General features: G+C 41.1%; 2 protein-coding genes across 12 annotated transcripts in view; one reads left to right on the plus strand and one right to left on the minus strand.

Moving 5' to 3' along the window:
* Positions 1 to 14500: 14500 nt before the first annotated feature.
* LOC131584236 (uncharacterized) lies at positions 14501 to 14902 on the minus strand. Its single transcript, XM_058849137.1, has one exon. It carries the CDS (start codon positions 14900 to 14902, stop codon positions 14501 to 14503), a length of 402 nt encoding a protein of 133 aa, XP_058705120.1.
* Positions 14746 to 24802, plus strand: part of LOC131583899 (core histone macro-H2A.1) — a 42918-nt gene continuing 32861 nt past the window's right edge. For 6 of the 11 annotated variants that reach the window (XR_009278626.1, XR_009278623.1, XR_009278624.1 and 3 more), the window contains exons 1-2: positions 14746 to 14887; positions 22539 to 22739. Coding sequence is in view for 7 of the 11 variants with exons in the window: in XM_058848479.1 (XP_058704462.1) it covers positions 22568 to 22739 (172 nt within the window). In the remaining 4 variants the exon portion in view is untranslated. The remainder of the gene's footprint in view (positions 14888 to 22538; positions 22740 to 24802) is intronic. The other 5 variants (XM_058848474.1, XM_058848478.1, XM_058848475.1 and 2 more) reach the window with 2 other exon arrangements.

Genomic DNA, 24802 nt, shown 5'->3' on the forward strand with positions numbered 1-24802 from the left:
CACCAATTTCCCAGCAGACAGTGATTCCTTTCCTGCTTTAATGACACACACACACATGGACAACCATGTCCAGCAAACAGTCTCTGAGAAGGGAAGGGACTGAACAAGGACTGCACCAGGAACAACAAATGCAGTCATATGGAAACAATTAGAGTTGTTTCTCAAGGGAGGAGATCTCTCTCTGCTTCTTCAAGCTTTTCTTTATATTCCTCCCTTGGAGTTAGCCTGAGCAATTTTTTAATTCATAAACTATATTACGTAGGTGGGATTTTTCAGCCTCCTGTCTGTTTATAGCAATCAGGATTGCCTCTGTCAGGATATCATGTCTATTTAAAAATGTTTATCACTCACTACTTCAACCAAATTTCAAAGCATATCTGTGTTGCCCAGCAACAGAGAAATCTGCTCCTGTTTCCTGTACAGAAAATTAGGAGTTTAATCACCTAATGTCATCCTGTTCCCTGATAATTAGGCAAATTGCCTTCAAGGAAATGCCTTATATGAAGGTTACAGCAATGAATTTTATTTCCACATGTAGGATCAGATCGTGGCTTCTCCTCTGTGGTTTGTGGGGGAACTTTAAAACTTTATGTGTGATGAAAAGGGTTTCTCCTAAGTCCTATTCACTCAGGACAGTCTCAGAGCTTAATTCCAACCATGTTATGAGAGAGAGAGAGAGAGAAGAACCACACTCAGATCTCTAGAAATTCATCTGAACACACTGACCATAATGTAAGCCCATCAGAGCTGTGTGCAGATATTATCTCTGCTTCCCATGGCCAAGAGATCTGCCTGACTCCACAGTCCTGCTTTTGGCCACAGCTCAATGGCACACTAGTAATGCTCCTTGAGGTCTGCCCTTCCATGTAGTCCTCATGGCCTTAATTCAGGCAGATTGACCCCTGTATGTCACTGGATGAGACAGATATCCACTCTCTTGGGTGGCACTGATGATCCCAATGAAACCTGGTCCCACTGTGCAAAGGATGATCAGAACTGGCTCCTCCAGTGCTGGTCTCAGGGCCTGGGAGAGGAAGCCACAGGCATCCTGAACAGTTTAGAGTCTTCATAAAATGAGAGCAATTAATTTTAATCCCCACTAGATGGTGCAGGAAGTCAATAAATGTCAATCGTCCGCTAACACTGCACTTGTCTTTCAAGTGTTTCCATATTCTCCTGAAATACCTCATCAGATGGTTTCTTTCATGAAGCCCTAAGCAGGGTTTGAACCAGAATCTGAGCAGCACCTGAACTCCCTGCTGTGCATCAGAAAGAGTTTTTAAACACCTTTTGGGCATTGTTCTGTGTTTTTACAGCACATTATTATTATTTTGAAAAATAATAAAACCAATATTATTATTAATAGTAATACTCAAATATGAGTTGCTTGCAAGACTTAACAGAATCTAATTCTGCTGACATTTAGAAATTCTCCATAGGATTTAATAGGCAACTGCATCCCTTTCCCATATTAAGGTGGTTTAATGTATCAAAGGACAAGATCTGTTATCTTATAATTAGATTGTGAATTATTTGAAAATACTGACTGTACAGCTTCTTTTACAAATGCTCTAATTCATGGTTAAAGATCTCCAAGATGCTGGAATAACATAAAAATATACATAAAGATAATAAAATCCTGATGCATTTTATAACTACTTCTGTCTTGCAAGATTATAATAGCTTCATACCTCCAGTTCAGTTTTTGGAATCTCAGGCCATAAACCAGAGGGGTCTTGCAGGATCAATATGCAAGTTATTTAGAAGACTGTTTGATGCACATATGATTTTCTGTAACACTGACACATGGCAGCACATAGATCTAAACCGAACAACCAAACATGCACACGTTGGGGTGAGGATGAAAGAGAGAATGAGCATGGCAGATGTTAGCTGAATCACATAATGCTTGGCTGGAAGGCACTCAGATACCCTCTGGTGATGAAGGTGGAATAACATCCTGTATAGACAAGAAAGCAATTTACCCAAGGAACTTGCAAGCAAATAAAAAAATACAGTACCATACTCATGAAATAAGCCCTCTCTCTTCAGTCCTAAATTCTGCCATGAGGCAGTACTCTGAAACATCTAAATCTATATGGATCAGATGAATTTCCAGCTCTGAACACAAATCAAATCCAAAAAGATAATGAGCCAAATAGAGACATTAATTATTTTTTATGCTGTAATTTATTTTGCTACATTTAATTAATGTCATAAAAATATATAATATACATTTTCAATAAAGAATTTAAAGTACCACAATCAAAGATCACATGACCCTAGTTTCATTATGAAAAGTACCTGGATTCAATAAAAGGAGGACATAGCTTTATCCAAGACATAAATTTGGTTCAGGCAGCAATATTGAGAAAGGTTAAATGGTAAAGAAAACTAATCTCTTAAAGCAATATGAATCATAGAAAAAGAGGTGGTGGTAAGGTGATAATAAAAGTCAGAGCTGTAATTTTCTCCTCCCAGAAGCAATGCCTGCTAGGGAGTGCTCAGCACTGCTGATGCCTTCACACCACAGCAAGAGCCAGCAGGGTGAGCAGGGACCAAAGAGGCAGGAGTCCCAGCTGGGACAGGATGATGGGGGGAGAATTTGGAAACAGGTTAGACTGTTTAACAGGGCTGCTTTGCAACCCTCAAAGTGCCACTGAGGTTAAACATCGTGGGCACATTGCATCCTGGTGGCAAAGGGTGCAGAACTACCAATTGTGTGGACCTGTGCCAGTTTACCCCAAATGGACAACTCAGTGCCATATATTTCCAATTAGTATAATTGCTTATTTATATTTTTGAAGCCAGTCTAATCAAAGACAATTTAAAACTTCTTTACTCTTCACCGTACATTCTCTTTGTTGTCAGCCTGAAAATGCGACCACACTAAAGCAAGTTGTTTTCATTGCCATTTGTCCTAGAGCTTTAGACTTTGATGAGCTCAGAACTTTGAGTCCAGCTGAGGAGATCCACCTCTCAGTCAGCACATCTGGCCAGTCACTAAGGTTTGTTAGCATCCATTTAGAGACATGTAGAATCTTCATGTTGTTCTGGTTTGCTTCTCAGTTGTTTCCAATATTTAATGTAAACCTTGGCATGTTTTGGGTTCAAGTTTTTTAATTGTCTCTTTGGAGGGGCAAATTTGGTCCGACTTATTTTGGTTTACTTTAGTCTTCCTGAGCCCAAACTGGGAAAACACGATGTGTAGCAAGGCTGTCAAGCCACAGTGATTAAAATGGCTGTGTCTTGAAACTATTGCTTCCTGAAAGGTGGAACTGCAACATGTTTTCTCAGATTCACTCTGTCATTAGAAAAATGCAGTCTGGTTTCCCTCCTACCATCAGAGAAAGACTCTGATTCTGAAAGCCAGTGCTTGAAAGTGGGAAAAGAAGGCTCGGACTAATTCTGATTCCTAAACAAACCAATTTGTCCCTGTATTTTCTGGGCACCTATCTGAAAATCTTTGCTGCACATTCATTATCCTGCTATCAGCTGCCTGAAACTATACAAGTGTTTCTGGCACCACCTCTGTCTCCTATCCAAACCTCTTTGATGAAAACTTTAGATGCACAGGCTGGAATTGAATTGGCTCATGAGGAAAGGCTGATACTTACCAGAAATAAAAATCCCAGCTCTGTTACTCACCAGCTGGATGTGTACAGCATCAGCTCACATTCCTAATAATTTCATATATGGGCATCAACCAAGCCATGAAATGGAGGAAACTTGAAACCTCCTACAGTGAAGCCTCTCTGGACTGAAAAACAGAAAGAGCTGCCTGGGTCTCAGGTATTTTAAGCTCTTGATCAAACCAGGGATCTCCTGGCATGCTGGGTGTGCATGGGACGTGACCTTCATGACCTTCTGTCATGCCACTCTACTTCTCATCCAGCCCTAAACTTGCATTAAAATACTGGATATAGTAATAATTTCTCTAACACTATTATTTATTGCCAGACCCTGCAGAAGCTGTTCCAACATCCCTTAATTTTCATTTCCCTGGCAGCTCTGTAGCTATATTCAGAATTTATTTCTTCTTGAAAGTACAGACTAAGTCCTAGACACAATCACACTACATCATTGCCCTGTGCAGAGGTTGTCTTCATCTTCTGCTATATTCCCTGCAAGTTTCTCTATTATCTTAGCACTGAATTTTGTTTAATTACATTAATTCTTCTTTTATAGCTGGAAGCTTCTCTGATAACCAAAATAGAGATATTTGGGTTGTACATTTAAAAGTTTTAATATAGTCCCACGTCTCCTGTATGCCTTCTGGAGAAAGAGATTTAGCCCAACTAGTACTGTCTGGATAATGGAGTCCAGGAGCCAGGGAGAATGAGCTCCTTCAGCATGTTTTACACAATCCAGAGCACTGACAAATAGCATTATAAGGCAAAATAATAAATACGTCATGTGATACACCACAGGTACTGCCTAATGAGAGATAGACATCTTTAGGATGCATAACTGACAAAGGCCTTTATTTGATAAAATCACCAGACTCTTTTCTGATTAACCCTCTTGCAGTCTCAACAGCCCAAACCTGCTTATTCCAGCTGTAGTGCTCTATCCCTTTACTTCCCATGCTATAATCCCCTCCTTGAAACTGCCAATAGAAATTCTTACACACTGCAAACTGACCACAACCTCCTCATTTTCATTCAGTAATTACCTCAGTCAGAGAGCAAAACTGGGGTGCTCTTTACCTCTAAACAATGGCTTCTGCAGCCATGGATCTGTTTCCCAGATTTAAAGAAAGGAGTGTGGCAAAGCAGAGCTGGGTGTGCATCACAGCAACCTCCAGCACAGCCATCTGCAGGGGAGCTGCACAGGGGCATGGCACAGCCACAGGAACCACGCCACTCTTTGCAGCAGGAGGGGGACATTTCAGCCTGAGAATATATTAAAAAAAGCAACAGACCTTGGCAATGAGCTACCATAGGTATCCTGAATGCTTAAAGCTACATGATACAAGAGCAGGAGCTCCTGCACAGAAACAATGGTCCTTTAACAAAAAATAGTGAGTTTCCTGTAAACCAAAGTGATGATCTCCTATAATCCTCTTCCACAACCATTTCCCCACCTTAGATTCCTCCCTCCTTATTCCCTCTGACTGCTAGAAGTCAGCAAGGACATGATAATAATAAAACCCCCACTGTGTGCTTTGTCTTCGGATTGAGGTGATGGCAAGGATCTCTGCAGAAAACAAAGCCTCACTGCAGATGAAGTCATTTTAAAACCATCTGTCGTAATTTACTGACTAATGAAGTGAAGACTTGCTCTCCACAGCCTCACTGCAATTTGCCATTTTTTTGGCACATATATAAAACAACACTTGCCTCCTCTAACAGTCTCTGTGACAGTCTCGAGGTGACTGTCCAAATACTCCTCAACCCTGGCAAATGTAAAATCACCAAACTTTGTTTGACCTTCACTGAGACATTACAATAAAGTTAGTTTTGCAATACTTTAACAGCAATTTTTCTCCCAGCGGCTGTGTGTTGGCAGCAAAGGACAAGATCACACAGAATACACAGCAAATCCAAGTAAAACTGGAGTTCATTGCAGAACTGATTGACTGAGGTTCAGATACAACTCAAAGGTGAAATCATGTGTTACCTCACCATCACCTCTTTTATCTAGTACAGCAATTTACCGTCCTTGATTTTGAATCCTTTCCTTCTTTTTTTTTAATGCTTGTTCATTTCTTTTGATGTCTGAAATAAAATCATTGTGCTCGAAATACTGCAGTTAATATGTGGGAATCCAAGCAGCACATTACTTTTGGAGTCCCATCTGATTTCAGGTGCATCCCATTGACCTCATACCCCATACATTGGCAGCTAGATTTTGTTTAAAAACTGAAGGAAGAAAAATAATATAGAATCATATCATGGTTTAGGTTGGAAAAGACCATTAATATCAAGTCCAACAGAAATATGAAAAGAGTTTATTTAATTAAAAAAGAAATAGCCTGATCTTGCCAGAATTTTCTAGTTTAGGGAGATTTATAGCTTGCCAGTAGCTCAGTCCTCATTCTTTGCACATTTTTCTTCCCTTATGTCTGTAACTCCCTTCCATCCTGCCAGGTAAAATGATGTTGGACTGTAAGCACTGAAATACACATGTATGCTGACACCAGGCATGAAGCACTGCACCAGGAGGCTGCAAAGTCTCTTGATAGTGTATCATTTCAAGAGTGGAATGCCACGTATTTTCTTTGCTTTTTGTAGCTTTCTTGAAAAAGTCTTTGTGGAGTGAGTTGCTGATTCAGCATTGCCTCCTGGTGAGCCAGGAGAGGGTGATGATGTGAAACTGAAACATGAGGCCCAGCACTGCAACAGATCCTTAGATCAGCAGAGTCAGCCTTCTGCTATGGCAGAAAGCACATCATCGAGGCCTTTGGATTGCTGAGGTTTTCTGAGGTGGCAAGAAAAATGCTGATAATTTTTGTAGTTGGCGAGACAGCAGGAATGAGCCAGGGCTGGCTGGCTGAGCCCACCCAGGCAGGGATGACCTGCCCCCTGGAACGCTTCCCAGCGTTATTTATGACAGCCTCTGTGGCCACAGCCACTATCCTTCTCCAGCACTGCTTGCCAACTTTCCTTTTTTTGGCACTTAGTAAGGAGAAAATTCTTCTTTTTGCCAGGTGAAATGTATTCACTGAACTCAGGGTATTTGGTAGTAAATTCTGGCTCTGGCTTTGTTTAATGCTACTTTGGTCTAGTGCAGTTTGTCCATCTGCTCCCTAGTGCTGCATCTGTTATGGGTGCTTAGATGCTCGTTTTATAGCTCCTGTTACTCCCTTCTCTCTCCTCAGGCGTTCTGCTGACTGATTTGAGAACACAAGCACGTTTTCAGATGCAAGAATCTGAAAAACATCTCAATGATTCCAAATGTCTGGACATTTTCTAGAAGGTTTTTCCAGTCTGCATCATCTGCTTTGAACGTGGTTTTTGTAGTGCTTTGCGCCTCTCCTTTGAGTTCTTTCTCACAGGTTTAGCATCACTAGTTCAGGACAGAACTGGTTTAGATGAAAGCAGTAGTTTTTCTGTAGCCGCTACAACTGAAATTTCAGTCTGTATAATTTGCTTCGGTGTTTTGCCTGTAATTTGCATTGTCTCTGCAGCAATCAAGTTGTGTCATCGTGTGCTTTCAAAGGCTGCCAATTCCCTTTCTTCTCCATAGCTCAGAGGAAGTCAAGGTAACCTGGCAGTCCCTGATCTGCCCATCTGGTTTGCTTTCCTTTCCTCTTCGCATGTTTCTGTCTGATTTGTATCCAGTAGGACTCTTGATTTTATAAGGCTCCATTTACCTCAGGTTCTGCAAACCATTCCTGGCCAAAAGGATGCAGAATTTCCCCTTTAAATCAGCACAGTGTAACAATTTTTTTTTCTTTTTCATAGAAATTGTGACATAAGGTCCTCCCTGGATGCCAGTACCGCTTACAACTCTACTAACCAAAGAAAATTCCATCATTGATTTTCTTCACAGTCTTACACACCTATTACACTGATTCCTGGATAACAGCAAAAGCTGCCTCCAGAACAGGGCAGCTTATCATAACAGCATTTACTAAGGAGTTCCTGTCTTTAACCTCAAACCAGAACTCACAGTGCAAGATAAAGTGATGCCAGACCGCACAGCTCATCTCTAAGATTGAGGTATAAGCCTTAGAGCCTGGCTCTATTCCCAGGCAGATGCCAGCCATAGCCATATTCTGCTCAGAAGGGTTGGCCAGCTCCAGTCTCTCTTGCTTTGGCTGTTGTTCAGCATTAGGTTCATAACAGAGCTCAGTGACAGATGCAATAAACCTTGCTCTCATCTACCTCCCATTGCTACCAGTGCAGTGTTATGATTCTTGTCAGATAGTTCTTGACCCTTACATCTCTTTCAGTGCTTAATGCAGCTTCTAGTGAAGCACTGCCATCAAATCCTACACTGATCTTCTCCTAATCCTATTTTTTGCTGTTAAGGCAAAAAATAAAACAATTTGAATTGGGAATTCAGTTCATCTGAGCACTCCTTCTCCCCTCATATCTGTTCAGGTATATATAAAAATGACAAATTGACAGGTGACCCTTTTTTTTTTTTCTTAATTTACACATAATGACAATTATTTAGCACTTCTCCACATTACTCCAAATTTGAGGCAAGCAAGTTAATAAATTGTCCATGCCACCTTTGCAGCAGCAATGTGGTCTACTTATAAACAATATAGTAGAGTAGCAGAGTCCAGATAAATTCCAGTATAGAATATATTATGGAATATATATATATGGAATATATATATATATATAAATATATATATATATATTCCAGATAAATTCCAATATTCCAGTAGCAGAGTCTCAGATAAACCTCAATCAAAGTCTAAAACTTCTGTTTAAATGCAATTTAAACTCCACCTGCTGGCTGAACTCCTTAATGGCATCATGTCTGGACATCCAGATGGTAAAGGGGCTTAAAGAAGCTCCCCTTCCAGGGCTAAGGGGCTTAAGAAAGATCTATGATACATCCCATTAAGAAAAACGCCAGGCAAGACTTTCTGAAGTGATCAATGATCTCTATAGCTCTGTTTAATAGAAACAAGTCTAAAAGATCGGATTTGAAAATCACTAATCACATTTGAACATGTTGGCAAAAACAACGCTGAAATACTCTGAAACGCAAATGAGTCTAAGGAGAAGCAACAAATGTCCTCTAGTTAAAAAAAAAAGGGAATTTATTTCACCAAGAAGCCTTGAAATAGGGGTTTGAGTGACCAGGTGTTATTTTGTTTCCCATATCCAGTTTCCAGAGATACATTTCAAGTAACTGTAGAACACTAGCTGCACATGAACACACAGAGAACACAATGCACACACATGACAATGAGGGATTTGTGCAGAGTTCACATTTAATTCCATTGGGATTCCTATATATCTGTGCTTTTACAAAACCATACATTGAAACAAAATTAGGATTTTGTTTTCCTTCTTTACTTTAGTACCTAAAAATCAACTTCAGTGGAAAAACAATCTATAGAACAGTTTAAGAATATGAAGCGCATTCAGAAAAAAATGTTTGGCATTAGTAAATTTTTCCATGTGTGATAAGGGTAATTTAGCATAAAACCATGTATTCTTCTATTTTCTTAAAACTAGCCAGGCTTTAGAAAAATGTTATGATACTAATGAAACAGAAATCTCTGAGAATTCAGTGCATGGCTTACAGGGAAATTAAAAAAATCATTTAAGAGGCATATTTCCAAGCTATGAGGGTTATTGACAATAAAAAATACAACCAGGAAGTCATCAAACACTGAATATTCTCTTTTCAAAACAGTGCATAAAAAGATATTAATTTTGTTTCGTATTCATATTTAATATTAATTTATTATCCAATAAGCAGTTTATGTGACTGTATTTATATTGCATGAATTGTTTGGAAAGTATTCACCACAACTATCACCCAGAGAATGCTTTACTTTCCGTAGCTCAATTTGTGGGGCAGGTCAGCTGACACTTGAGACTAATTCTGCTTGCCTGGTTAATCCACAAGCTTCAGAATGACCCTCTAAGCACTTCCAAACAAATACCCTGTCCCATTTCTCACTGATATTCATCCCAGTGCTTTCCAAAAGCCATTTCTTATGGATAAAAATGTCATCAGATGAATTAGCAAGACTCAAGTAGGAAAGAATAACATATCCTGACATGAATTGTGGGGTTTTATGTAAACACATACACACACAAAATAATATATATGTTACAGGCACTTGCTGATTCTTATTGTGCCTGGTGTCACAATCTAAACATGACAGAAGGATGGACCTGTTCAGCTAATACCCTGTTAGCTTGATGCTGCTTACCCTTCAAAAGTAGTACATGTGAGGACAGCCATAGTGCAAAGCCTGTTAGGGAAAAAAAAAGAAGAAAAGCAAGGCAAAACCCAGCAGCAATCATAGGGCTTCTCATTAACATGTATAAACTCTTTAAAAGCACAGGTTCTGAGTAGCTGTCAAGAAACGAAGACTTTAGTTAGAAATAATTAGTTACGGTTTATACCCTCAGCATCTGCATCCCATCAGCCCACCCAGCCTGTCTGGAACCGGCAGGAGCAGCGGAGGCTTGGCCAGACAGGTAAGGCAGCACTGCAGGAGATTTCAGCTGAAATCCCAGAGTCTGGGGCTGCAGTACAGGTGATTCCCACAGAGGGAGATATTGCTTTGTTTCTTCCTTATTGTAAAGTTTTTCTGTCCATATCATGGGAAAAACTTTATGTGTTCCAGTCACAGCACAGACACTTCCCAATAGGTAGATTTTTAAGATGAACAAAGCATTCACCAGAACGTGCCAGTCATATCTATTACTGAATTAAATTTTTCCATTGTCCCGCCTTATGGCTTTTTTGAGCCAGAATTACTGAATTTACAATTCCTGCCTGTTTTCTTAACCTGTCCAAAGGAGCCCATGAGGATGCTCAGAGGGCTGGTGTATCTTTGCTACAGAGACACATTGAGAGAGCTGGGGGTGTTTAATCTGAAGAAGGCTCCAGGGAGACCACATTGTGGACTCTCAGTACTTAAAGGGAGATTATAAAAAATGGATAGGAACTTTTCACAAGGGCAGATGTCCTATCCCTAGTGATAGGACAAGGGAGAATGATTTTAAACTAAAAGAGGGGAGACTTAGATTAGATGTTAAGAGGAAATTTTCTATTGTCAGGGTGGTGTGGCAGGCCATGGTACAGGTTGCCCAGAGAAGCTGGGATTGCCCCATCCATGGAAGTGTTTATCTGGGCTGCATGGGATTTTGAGCAATCTGATCCTAGTGGCAGGTGTCCCTACCCATGGCAGAGGGTTGGAACGAGATGAGCTTTCAGATTCCTTCCAATCCAAACTATCCTCTGATTCTATAATTCCTAAAGAGGGATGGAGATGGAAACTGTTTTTACAAAGCAATCAAGCAGCTACTGCATTCCCAGCACTCCTTGGATCCTTCAGCAAAAGCCAGGCTGACCACATCACTTGGCACTTTTGACATGAACATACTTCTGTGACCATCACAAATAGCTGGCACCATCACTTCCTCATTCTGTACCTCCACACAGCGAACATACTTCAAAATAAACAGAAGGAATGATGGGCTGTCCATGAAGTAACAAATTTATGAAGCTCAGGTTAAACTGAGGACATCACCCTCTGGTAACCTACGGTTTGCTATGACAGCCAGTGATCTTCACATCTGCAAGAGAAGTTTTGTTTAATTTAAGGAATGGGGTTTGTCTCATGAGATGGATGTGAAAGTACCTGATTTCATTGCTGCCTGGTATTATGGTGGACTCTAATTCTCTCGCCTCCTTCATGAGCCATATTCTATATAATGTCTTCTGTCCAGCACAGGAGCTTTTTAATTAATATTCCTCAGAGAAGTGATCTGATTTTGCTTTTGCAGGCAAAGAAATGGGTCTGCTTTAAAAATAACCTCTTATATGAAATGATGCATCATAGCAATCCCATGCAGAACAGCAGCTAGGAAAGCATTCCATAGCAACGGCCACATCTTAATAGAAGATCATCTTCTGGACATCTCCCTCTGCATTTCTGCAATTACCAACTATGTCTCCTACCATCTGCAATTATAAAAAATCCCTCTGGCAAGTACAGCTATTGCTTACATGGAAAATTAATGTAGTGGAGCAACGGGACCTAATAACTAAATATAAGAAATCTGAGTTATTACTACATTACTCTCTGCCAAGCTTTACACCAGCTACCAAGAACCATTGAGCTGATCATCATGTGAAGTAATTTTGAATTCTTTGACTTCGTAATATAAATCATAGCTCTTGGGTTTAATATTTTCTTTGCACAATAATGCAGAACTTTCCCCTGCCACTAAAAATGTAGCAATGCAAGAGGGTGTTTTGAATACCAGAAAAGAATGATCTGCTCAAAGGACAACGTGGGAGTCAGGTTATGTTGGGAGCAGCTGTGACCACAGGAGGAACATGTAAGTGTGCCTGTTCCCTGGGTGCTCCAAGGTGCATCAGTCTAGTTTCACAGCACACTTCCTCCATATTGCTGGGAAAGAGGCATTTATGTTTCCTGCAAAGAGAGAGGAGGCCGAGCAGCCAAAGGAAGTTCTGAGAAGCAAGTCATGTCTGAGGAATCTGTACTTTCATTTTACCATGTGAAGGTTTATGGAAAACAGCAGGGTCTGCTGGTTAGGCACACAACATCCTGACGTAATATTTCAGCAACCTGCAGTAGCCTAGGACATCCATTCTCAGTAGCCCATAAACACACAACAACAAATAAATGCAAATAAATAAATGCAACAAATAAAGGTGACAAAAGAGGGGATGCATTTAGAACTAGGATCACTATCCCAAAGTGAAAACATTTATCTAAGTTTAAGAGGTATACCCCCAGCCACGGCCCTTCCCACAATGCTCTGCTCCCTCCCAGGTGATAATTCCTTTTCCACTACTTCTGCTGCATAAACAAGTTAAGTGCTTGTATTCTCAATCATTCAGAACTTTCTTCTGCAAATAGTCCCTTGAGGTTATCAGAATTGATTATAGAATCAGTGTCAAAAGAGTAAATAAATGTAAGAATATGAACTGTTTCTATTAGAAATAAAGACAGTGGAAAGCTGGAAAGCTTTTCATCCTTCTATATATAAATAAATACATCACAACTAGCAAAGAGAACAAAATATAAGCCAAGGTTTGTTTTAGTGAGGTAGTTAATGTAGTGTAGTTTCACAGGCTTTTGTAGAAACTTCTAGACAGTCATGACACATTGTGTGCTTTCGAAATGGGCACTCTTTGTAGACCCAGCAGATGTTCTATATGATAAATCTTGGTTTTGGTGGGAGGTGAGCCAGTCAATGCTACCATCACACATATCAACACCAGTCTTCATGCTAGCATCCTATTCCATGGTCAAATTGTTCAGGCCCTCTGCAAACTCAGGCAGCTCCCACACCAGAAATTCTCACCATTTGAGAAGGCTTTTAAGGTTAAAATTGAAAGTTTTGAAAGATTTCTTTCATTGTTTTTATTTAAGTAAAGCTTGTGTGGCTGACAGGAAAACAGAGTGTGAAGAGCCAAGCACTGTAGGGCCAGTTCTGTTGGGTACTCTGAACAGTACACAGAAAAGGTTACTGCGTGGGCAGCACTACCAGCAAGGAAACAGGGAGAGGGGAAACATGGAGGAGAAAGAGGAGTAGAAGGTGGGAAGGAGATGATGTGTGTGGATAGGAACACAGGGAAAGCAGAGTGTGCCCTCAGCTGCATAAGAAGAGCCATGGCAGATGGCCTGGTAAGGACTGTATCCATATCCTTGGGTCAAGGGAAATCAGGGACTGTAGGGTACTTAACCAGCAGGGAGCCTTTGTTAGGCAAAACTGCCCCACTGCATGACATGAAGGGTACAATTAGCACTCAGGGAGTGCAATCAGGACTAGGCTGCATTTGACCGTGTGGTGCACTGAGAAGTAATGAGAGAGACCTCATGGGAGACACTGAGTTTAGCTATGTTAAAAAACTGGCCATTTAGATGGGTAAGAGCATCACAATTATAATGCCTGAAACACTTTTTGAAGGGATATTTCTCAGACCAGACATTTTACATAGTCTGTCCCAACTCCCCTGTTTTTTCTTTATCTTTCAAACCTCCTTTTTCCTTTCTGCTTTCTATTTTGTATGACAAAGACCCTGTGATGATACACTGATACTCAGCAAAATAAGAAGAGCTGAAGCTCAGAATGGTTGATGAGAAGAGCAGGAGAGAAACTCTTTGTCATCTAGTAGTAATGGTATTATGCCACTTGTCACCTGGTACAGTTCTGCCCATGAAAGAACAGCAAGGGACACTGGGGAGGAGGCTATGGGCTGGCATTCTGCTTTGGGTACTGAAGAAATAGGACGCTCCATTCAAATGGCAGTGACAGAAGAGTCTGGGTGCATTAGCAAGCCAGGAATCTTCCATGACATTCAAAACTCCAGCTGCTTCTAGTCCCACCATTGTAAACACAGTGGCAGTCTGTTGTGACTTGTCTGTCCTGCAGCCAAGATCCACTGTGGCAGCTCTGGGGGAGGCAGGAGAGGTGGAAAAGGGAGCGAACCCTCGGTCTGGCACAGGGCATGGCAGCAAGGGGCACAGCGGCAACCCAGCGCTACCAACCCGGCAAGGTGAGCTCAAGGACATCCATGTGGCCCATGCACAAATGCCTCCAAAGGCTCCATCTGGGGCCTTGGTAAAATGGCACTGAGCCATTTTTGTACAGCATGAGGAATAAAGTGCGTGCCGCTCACGGAACAATCCAGCTGCTCATTCTCTTTTCTCCATGAACTTCATTCTTCGGAGGAATATAGCACGAACCCTTCGCTCTAACCTCCTGTGCTGAAAATTTGGGAGCGAACACGTTTGTATACAATGGCTCGGCCGGCAGCAGCTGCGGAGGCCGCGGTGCCAAAGCCCGGCCTCACGCAGGGACCGAGCTTTTCAACAGCCGGGCCGGGCCAGCTGCCGCCTGCGGGCCGTGCGGGCGGGAGGAGAGGCAGGAGAGCCCCTGGGAACCTCCATGATCGCGGCACCGGGGACCCAGCCGTGAGGGATCGTGAGGGGATCCGTGAGTGGACTGTGAGTGCACCGCGGGGAAACCCTGCGGCGATCGTGAGTGACTGCGATGCTTCGTGCGGGACCGTGAGGCGGCCCCGCCGTGAGGGGCGGGCGGTGGATGTGACGCGCGGCCGCGCGGGGCATTGTGGGAGCTCCAACAGCCCGTCCAGCCGATCCCGGTGGCCCCGCGGGCGGAGCGGAGCGGCAGGAGCGGCAGCGGGGACGGGAGCGGGGCCGCCGCCGGCCGACCGGAGACATCTTTCCCGCGCCGTAAGTCGCCGCCATGGCCCGCCCGCCGCGGTCCGCCCGCCGTGCGAGAAGGAGGGGGCGCGGGGGGCTCTGTCGCGGCGCGGTGACACCCGGCGGCGGTGGGGGGGGCCCGGGCCGGCCGGGCGAGCCGTGGGACGGAGGGGTGCCGGTCCCCTCCCGTGAGGGAAGCCGAGACTCGGTTCAGCTGCTTCTTGCTGTGCCTCGGGTGAAGCCGGGAGATCCATCCGCGCCCCGCGAAATGGTGGCAGCGGGGCTGTATTTCCATGGAATCCGCTATGGAATGACGGTGTGGGGTTGGAAGGAGCCCGGCGGGGGTGCAGGAGCGGCCGGGGCTGTGGAGCCGCGGTCTCCCATGTCCCCGCTGTTCCGCGCACGGACGGGCTCCGTCCTCGCCGTTCCCACTGCGGGTCGCCGAGCAGGGGAGGATAATCGAGGGAGACTGCGAAAAGCACAAGGCAAAAAAAACAGCAGGACGCGTTTTCCGTGTTTCACTTCGGGATGAAGAACCCGTGGTGTAAAAGTTACATTCCTCGTGTGAATGACTTAATTTAAAAAAGCCAAGTAATGTATGCAGAGCTTTCCGAGAGTAGTAAAAATAAATGTTTGTCTGGAAACGGGGCTCCTTGTTGTTTTAGGACTGTCACTTCTTGTAGAGGCTGCAATATGTCTGCCTGCAGGATTTGAGCAGCCCATACGGACTGTCTGGGTGTGGGTGTTCCTCCAAGGGGACTGCGAGTACTGCAGGGCGCAGGTGAATGCAGGTTCCTGAGGCTCCGCACCGGCTCCAGCACGGGAGCGCTGGCAGCGACACTCGAGGCTGACGTGTTTGTGCGTGTAGGAGACTTTGAGGGCAGCAGACTGTTTTGTGACTTGTATCTCCCTATAATCCTTTTGTTTCTTCTGTAATCTTTAAAAGTAAGTTGTAGAAGGCCCATGAAATTGTGTCTGAAGCCAGCGGTTGGAACTGCACTAGCTCCTATACAAGCAGGGTGGTGTAAAGCTGAGGTTGTTTCATTTGTGGAGATGGGAGGAGACTTGTTGTTGAAATATACTTGGATGAGACTTGTTATTTATCTCTTGACCATGCAAGTGAACAACCATTTTTTCCCCAGGACTGTGTGTGGCTGTCACTTAGCAACAGGTCTGTAGAGAACTTGGAAGATCCACTGCCTCCCCCATTCTCAAGAGTAAAAGAAATAAATGAGTGGAGGAACAATAGTGCAGTTAATAAAAACAGTACCTGTGTTCTCAGGGACAGCTCAGAGTTGAAAGACTTATGTTAGAACAAGACAATTACAGTTGCTTTGAACATTATTTTAATGCAGTTGAGTATGAAAGATTTTGCATCAAGTAGTCCCTAGAAAACTACCCAGTGTTTGGGAGTTTGGGGCTATTTTTTTTAAGTGTTGTGAAAGAAAGGAATTACATTGTTTACTTAGTAATGGTTGCAGGTTATTTTGCTGCATTATGTTTCGTAACCTTTCACACTGAAATCTAGGCCTTCTGGGTTTCTAAAGGGTAACTTTGCTGTGTGTGCTGTATACCCTTCTGACTGCCAGTAAAGCCAAATGTTGACTGTAGATTAAGCCATAACTGATCTAAAAACTAGTGACAAGTCTAGAATTTGGCTTAATGACAGTAAACTCAGTAAAGTGCTTAAGCACTGCTTATTTTGTAGATCAGCATGAGCAAAAAGAGAAGTCCACCACTGCAAGCTTAGTCTTAGAAGAAATCGGTGTGTTTAAATTTGTTCTTAGGAGTTGCCTAGTTCTACCAATACATGGCAATGAGCTTTGATAAAAGATATTCTCTTGATAAGGTAGGTGATGTAATCACACTCGGGAAGAATTGTCATGAACCTTTGCTCTCAGTGAAGTGCAGAAATATTTTTGTGCAACTCTGTCAGCTAGCATCAAGGCCTGCTCTCTGTTCCACAGAAAAGGGAGTCCTGCCCCAGCAAGGTTATAAAGTAGGGATAAAGGAGCAGGGATCTGGAACTGATGCCACAGAAAAGGAGCAGAAAAGAGCCTCCAGATAGATCTTCCATTGGGAGAGGAAATGTTTGCCCTGTGGGTACTGCTGAGCATTAGGTTTTGTCATCTCAAGAGGTAAAATTGGAAAAGAAAAATGCAGCGCTTGTGGAAAGACTGCAGGGCTGGCTTACTTGCTTGGTAGGGAAAGATGCTATGAACACATAAAGAAGCTATAGTTCCTTATTCAGACCCATTCTAAAGGCAGGATGGTCAGAATTCAGCTCATGGTCCTTGTTCCAGAATAATGCAAGAATCACACCATTCATGACCTCATTGATGGGTCAAGTTCTTGCAATCCCTTCTCTCAGCAGTATAATATCTATTTTAAATTTTGTTCCACATCTGAATTTCGCCTTGGAAGCATTCACGTGAATTCTTTATTATGTTTTTATTTTCTTACAAAAATGTCAAGGGACAAAGTTGTTTTTAAAATATTATTTAAAACAGTTTTTCAGCATTGAGTTCACAAATGGTCCAGTAACTTAAGGCCTTCTATAAATTTTTATGCTTTCTATCTCTAGTATACAAAAACCAATAATGTATAAATAGTTATTTCAGGCCAGTTCTCCCAGCAGTGGTCAGGGAAGACAATTGTATTTACGTTTTCCTGACTATTGGTGGCAGGATGCCCAGCAGAAACTCTTGTTACACTCCCAGCACTGTTCTTAGTGGAGGTTTGCACATTAAGGGTATTTGTTTTGGTGTTTCAGACCCACTGTGGGAGGGAGGGACTTCTGCCAATTGAATACAATTGTGCAACAGTATTTTGTTTAGCACACAGATTTTGTGAAAACGTTATTTCTCTTTTTCCCATCCTCTACGTTACTGCTGTAGGAATTTTAATTGTCTTAATCTTCAACAGAAAGTACACCTATTGTTCATTCCTAGATGGGGAGTGTTCTCTGTTTTTTCCAAATTAAAATAAATGTATGGTGCTACCACCTCAGATGAGAAGTTAATGGAGATTTGGAACAGCTGTTTTACAACTGGTTTCACTATTCTGTCTGTTTCAGACCTCAAAGAGTTACTGCTTTGATAAGTTTGAGCTAAAGTTTGAAATCACATCAGATCAAATGATAACTGTGATTGTGATGACAAGAGTGATTCGTTCTTTTTAGTGCTGTTGTACCTAGAAACCATGGCAGAGACACTGTTGTGCCAGGCAAGTATTATTAGAGACCGTTCTATACCATTTTATAAATATGCCAGAGTAGCTGCTGATTAACTAAGAACAGAGCAAGTTCATTGTCACAGCAAAGTTAAATGCACCTTTTCAGCAAGAGTTCAGCAAGTGGCTATTATTATCGGACATAAAAAGATTTAAGCGAGAATAGCAGCACTTACACTGTTAATCTTTCAAAACAATGGAAAGAAAATAGAATTACTGTTAATCTCTTGTGAAACCAAAATGAACTTTCCAGCTTAGTCTTTGTACTGAAATAAAAGAAAAATAATTACTACATCTTAATATTTTTCCTATTGCAGTAATGATCTCCTGGATTCCACTACTTACTGATATGATGATGTAGATCTAAATTGAATCATCTCTTTGCTGAGTGCAGTTAATACACCATTGTAAGCCCATGATCAGAACAGTCTCTGTCTAACAGCAGTAAGATTCATAGTAATTTGTTTAGTCATTAAGAACCAGTACCTGAAAACTGTTAATAGCAGACTGCAGTTTGATCAAAGTGTCAAATCAAATGAACTAATGAAGTGCTGGTATTTGGAATTTGGGTATTGCTTTACCAGGATGTTCAGGCTGTACTTTAAGGATTACGTGATGTTAAACCTTTCAGAGAAACAGATGCCTGTGTGCATTTAAGGAAGATGGTATTTGAAAGTGTGGTTCAGCAGAGTATCTGTCTTTATACAGAAAAATATGTCCAACCAGAGTTACTCCAGCCAATTTCAAAGAGAAGAATGTTAATTATGCTGATTTCATTGCTACACCTTAAGGTTGTTTCTTAGGAAATGTATTTCTGGCTCCCAAAGATGTGACAGCAGAGGAGTCTAGTAGCTTGAATCTTTGCTGTGACCTAATTAATACACCAAAATCAAAAAATCAAATCTTGCTTATACATTTGGAGATCTTAGAAGGTAGTGTGAATCTTGCCACAGTCTTTAGAGGGTTTCAAAAGGCTGTGAATCAAGTGCTAAATTCTGTATCTAGGGCAATCTGTCCAAGCACAGCAGAGCCACTGAAAAATATAGTGTTAAATTTGATTTGAAATCAAAGGTGAACTTAGATATTTGAATCCTCAGTGATATCCCCTGATTATCACAGTGATAATTTTGTGAACTCTCACATTGAATTAATTTTATTGTCAATGATTTTGAATATTTGAAGACTTTACAGTGTATTTGATAAAGTTCTCAATAATGCCATTGCAAACGCAGGACAGAAGAAAGGAAGGAAAGTACTGGTCCATTGACTGTGATTTATTTTAAAATATATTTACTTTTATTATAGTGCTCAAATCTTGTCAGAACAATGATGCGTGTGATAAGGTTGCCTTCGGTTGCCTTTCTGATCTGCGGGCTCCCAGTGACTCAGCAAACTGCTCTAGTTCATTAGTGTTGGCAGCATTCCAGAGTTTCTGGTGTTACAAAGATAAACCATTTTGGAACACATAAGGCACACGGCTTTCTTTGGTTTTTGATCTGTTGCCACGCTCTTTACATTTCACCTCAATACATTTTCTTGTGTCTTTTGCAAGTGAAATATCTTTCGCTTCTATTTTTGGTGGAGAACTAGAAATAGGGAAGAGACATTTGCGGGCCATCCTGCAGCTCAAAGGCAGGACAAACAGGTTCTGCAAAGTAATGATCCTGAATTCACAATTAAGTTCTGAAAAAGGTTTCCATGCCGGGCTCTCACTTTCACCTTCCAAATGACATGATTAGTAACAGTAAAAGTGGTACTTGAAACTTAATTGAACTTTTCCTCCCTCCACCCCCAACATCTAAACAATCTGAACATCCAGGGGTCCCACATAGCATGGAATCCTTGCAATGGGGAGGTCTGTATCACATTTCACCTTTAATACTAAAAGTTTCAGAAGTTCTTGGTTTTTTCATTACGGAGCCCCGTGCACCAGCACCTTTCAGTTTTGGGCAAAGTTTCTCCTCAGAAATAAACTTAGAGCTAGAAAGTTCTTTAATGTTCCATATACAAGGGGATCAGGCGAATTGTCAAGATAGGTCCAGGGTATCATAAATATTAATGTGTGTAATGTGACCAAGTACATAAAATAAAAAGAGAAATTACCTGTAGAATTTGCAGAGGTGATTAAATAAACTTATGAAAGGAAAAAAAAAGACACCATTTTATATATGGGTTGGTGTTATTCTGTACTACTCCCTACTTTGCTAATGCTTTGGTGCAAATGTTAAAGCAGCTGATAGCTAAGATTACACTCTCCCAAAGAAAGGAAACATTAGGAAGTAAGGATTTCCATATTCTCTTCCAGCTGTTCTGATATCCCATAAACTCACTAAATTATTAATAAAAGTTTACTGCTTAAGGCTTGCAGGCTTTCCCCAGAAAAATTATGGTTATCATCATTGACCTCTCAGTTACAAACCAAATATATTGCAGGGCAGCACAGATATTTCATGTATCCCTTTCCATGGTGTTTGATTCAATGAACCTCTTAACATTTGAGGTTAAACATCCCTAGTACATAAAAATGGATTATGAAATATGAAAAATAATTCCTGGCAGAAGGTCTGTAGACAAGTCAAAACCCCACCCAACCTTCCTGCTAACACAGAGGTAACTAGATGAGGTATACAATTAAATGGATGTTTTTAAAATCATTGGTGAGCTGCATTTGGGTCATTTCTCAAGGCAAGAAAATTGGCTTTTGTCCTCTTCTTCGCAGAATAATGGTTGTTACAGAACTAAGTCCACAGCAGATGAAAGGAGAAGGAGCCCTTTTGATGGCTTCATCTTCCCAAAGATTCCTATCTGTTTGTGGACATGAGTTTCCTAAATGTGGTTTGACTTTCATCTGATCTCCGAAGATGGGATTATTTTGTTTAGCTTTAAAAAACTGTAAACCCATTGCATTTAATTTACTTAATGTGCCATGCAGGTGTAGATTCTGATAAAGGGAATGTGGAAGTGGAAAGGAAAAGACACTTGTGTTCCTTTAGCTATCCTGACTGGTTTTTGTTTGGCAGTTATGTAGCCTGAATCGTACTGACTCATTGAGAATTGAAGGACTGCAGGATGTGTCAGCGCAGACCAGAAATTGCAAAACCTAGAAGTGAGGTTGATTAACCTGTTTTGCCTAATTCTGAGATAGGTCCACTGTGGATTCAGGCATGTGGGAAATACAGTTAGGTTCATAGGGGTAAGGAGAGAATTCAGAATGAACAAGTGAGAAAAATAGGGGAAGCAGAGAAATGGTGTGATGGGAAAGCAGGATTAAAGGTGGTTTCATTGTGGAGTGTATAAACACATCAGTGAATTTGCCTGTGTTTTAGGTAGGATTTGTGCAGCAAGGCAAGTGGGATGCACATTGTGTGTATCACTGATGCATTCTGCTGGTTTCCCTAGAGTTCAGACGAAAGAGAGGGGAGAGATGGGGAGATGGGCACTGTCTCCTTTCCTCTGAGATAATTTCAAAACCCAGTGAGATGCCTAAACCTTCAAAGACAGCTTGAGAGCCTGTGAACCCACCACCTCTGGATTTGTCAGTTTCTATTTACAGCCTGAGCAGAAATCAAAGAGAGGACAGAAAATGTTTGACAGCTGTATCAGCAGTAGGTTTCCTCAGCAAGATAAATTGAGATACAGTTGTCAGATATGTTCTGGGTGTTCAGATCACTGTGCTGTTAGGGAAAGGTGGCAGATAGAAGATGATCAGATTCCTGGAGGGAATGTTGAAGGGGTATGGTTTTCGGTGTGGAGATGGCTCAGTTTTGGTAGATTCAAATCTAAAGGGAGTCATTTCAGATATTTCTAAAAATAGAACATTTACTGTACAGGAGATGTATTTTGCCATCCACACCTTTGTTCTGTCAATCCTCACACATAATAGAGTTTTTTAGAGGAATGGAGGAAAATAGAGTTTTTTAAAGGAGGTGAATACACTTTCTGAAAGCTTTAGTGCATACAGTTTCTCCTAGTTTGGAATGTAATTATGCATGAACATGATTGCCCTACTACAGCTGTTCAAATGCCCTATCAAAAGGTTTTCATGGAGATCAGGGGGCTGTATGAGTCTTCTCACAGAAAGCATCCTCTGCCCTCAATGCAGAAGTTCTATTTTAAATCTGGTACTTATCACTCTTTGCTCCATTAATGGTACTGGATTTAATCTGTTAAGAATTTCAGGAAAGTAGATTTTTAGGAAATAACTTAGATATTTCATGTATAAAATTATGTCAGATTAAAATGGGAAGTAAAAATTCTGTAGGAAATTATTTTAGGTTCTTCTTGTGTATACTCTAAAAAGGCAACTTGTCTGTATGTTTTAGACAGTCTAATGCATTGCTTATCCAAAATGCTGATTTGCCTTGGAGTTCAGCATGTGCTCTTACAGTATCAGTCCTTATTAATAGCCTTTTATCATTTGTTCCTTTTTTTTTTTTCTTCCTAAATACAGAGTGCTGTTTCAGACCTGATATAGACAAGATGTCCAGCAGGGGAGGAAAGAAGAAGTCAACCAAGACTTCCCGCTCCGCAAAGGCTGGGGTCATATTCCCTGTTGGAAGAATGCTCCGGTACATTAAGAAAGGCCACCCAAAGTACAGAATTGGTGTTGGTGCTCCTGTGTACATGGCTGCGGTACTGGAATATCTAACTGGTAGGTTGTGCTGAATTATGTGAAATAGTAGCAGTAAAAGTTAAACACAAACTGAATTTGCACAGAAAAAAACCTAAACAAACTGAAAAAGTTACAGTTGAAGTGCATGTTATGCTGATCACACATCTAAGCCAAAATCACGGTACCCTCACCCCTGCCCCAGAGCCTTGCTTTGATGACTTTTGTTCATTCCAGCACAGAATCTGCTTTCACCTCTTATAAATACACTCCTTCCAGATAGACAATCAGGGTTTCCCAGTGTATGTGAACTGCATTGTTGCAGTCCTCCTTGCTTTGACTTTGTGCCTGGTGACTTTGGATTATAATTGTCTGTTAAACATATATGTTAATTTTAAATAGAGAGCTTCTCTGTTTTTACACAGGGCTGGGACTGCTTACAGCCTTGTTTAAACATTTTTGTTCAATTTACAGATTTCTTTTCAGACTACACATGCTGTTGGCAATTTGTTTGAGTCAGTGTGTACATGCACACCGTTCATCTGCCCTGGATCTATGAAGCTTATTTGCTTACAGTTGTAGTTCTTGCTCTGTTCCCTTCATCACATCAGAATGAGAATACCTTAAATAACTATCTTATCCTCACCTTCTCACAGGATAAAAGTATTATTTTTCCTCCATTTAGAAAGAAGCTTCAAAGGAAGAAAATGCTTTTCCCAATGATAGAAACAACCAGATATGCAAGTAAAGATCTTTACATAGCTGTTTTGTTCTCAAACAAAACTTAAGACATTGCAAGTTTACCCTCCCCACCCAAAACAACATTACAAAAGTAGTCTTTTGACAGAAATTCCCAATTGTAATGGCATATGGGCTTTTTGCAATAATAGTTTGCTTAAAATAATAATAAAAAAAAAAAGGATAAGAAGGTTCAGTCGCCTTCAGAAGCCAGGTTGACATCTGAGTATAAACCTCTGGTGTAGGGATCTAGCAAAAGCCACAAGTGCCAGATAGATGAGTGTTTGGAACCAGATTCTTGTAGCATGGCTAAGGAAAAGTTTAAATTGTATCTTATTTCTCAAAGCAGTGTTTCTTTTTCCCATGCATCTGCTTGTGTCAGTGTTCTTTACATAGGTTCAAGTGTTTCAATGGACAGGAGATTTTAAGCTGTATTGGTGTTCTGAGCCTCTAAAAGGTACAGGTTTTTCTTTGACTCAAGCACAAATATAAAGTATTGACTTTTCTGGGAGTATTAAAACCGAAGCAAGCTGACCTTATGACAATTTTAGATACATTTTATAATGGCTCTTGACATTGAAGGACAGAAGATTTCTTCCTATAAAGTTTCTTCTTCCCCTAAAGACAAAGATTGGAAATATTACCAAATAATTAATAGAGTGCTTGTTTTATGGAAGCTATTCATACCAGCAAATACGTATTTTTTTTCCCCTTCACTTGTTGACATTCAATTTTCTTTATTTAGGCCTTTTCTTTAAAAGAACACTTTTAAACTTCATAGATGGCCTTAAAAAATTAACATTTCCTTCAGCTAGGTTCCTGCTTACAGCAATAACAACTCAAATAAAAGGCTTCTTAGGGTGAAGGGTGCTTTGAATGCTGTCCTTTAAAGAAACAGAGCAGTACAGGTGAGCTTAAGTCTCTGCTAATGAGCAGCACATGTTACTGGTTAACTGATTTAAAGTGTTGGCTGAGGCAGTGATAGTTTAGGCAGTTAAGATTAAGCTGGGGAAATGAAGGTGTTTCTTTAACTGCTGTGCATTTTGGGAACCTGAGGACATTACCAGCAACAAGAAAAAAAAACAAAAACCAAGGAAAGGTAACATACATCACTTTAGGAAAAAATTAAGGTAGGAGGAAAGGATAGCTAAAGGAAAAAGTACTTTCCTTCTTTATCCCTGTAACTATTTGTAGGCAGTTTAACTAGTTTTAGGCAGTTTTGCTGTGATTTTTCTGTCTCCTCTGAAGGCTAGGTAGATAATCCTAGTAACCTCTATCTCAGGGTTTTCTTTCATTCCTGCACATAGATACATCTCAAAAGCACAGATAGTTTTATCATAGAATGATTTGGGTTGGAAGGGACCTTG

This window comes from Poecile atricapillus, chromosome 13, assembly GCF_030490865.1.
Source record: "Poecile atricapillus isolate bPoeAtr1 chromosome 13, bPoeAtr1.hap1, whole genome shotgun sequence".
Classification (NCBI taxonomy): Eukaryota; Metazoa; Chordata; class Aves; order Passeriformes; family Paridae; genus Poecile; species Poecile atricapillus.

Coding starts and splice junctions, on each gene's coding strand:
- LOC131584236 (XM_058849137.1), bottom strand. CDS start 14,902: ATGGCGGCGACTTACGGCGCGGGAAAGATGTCTCCGGTCGGCCGGCGG.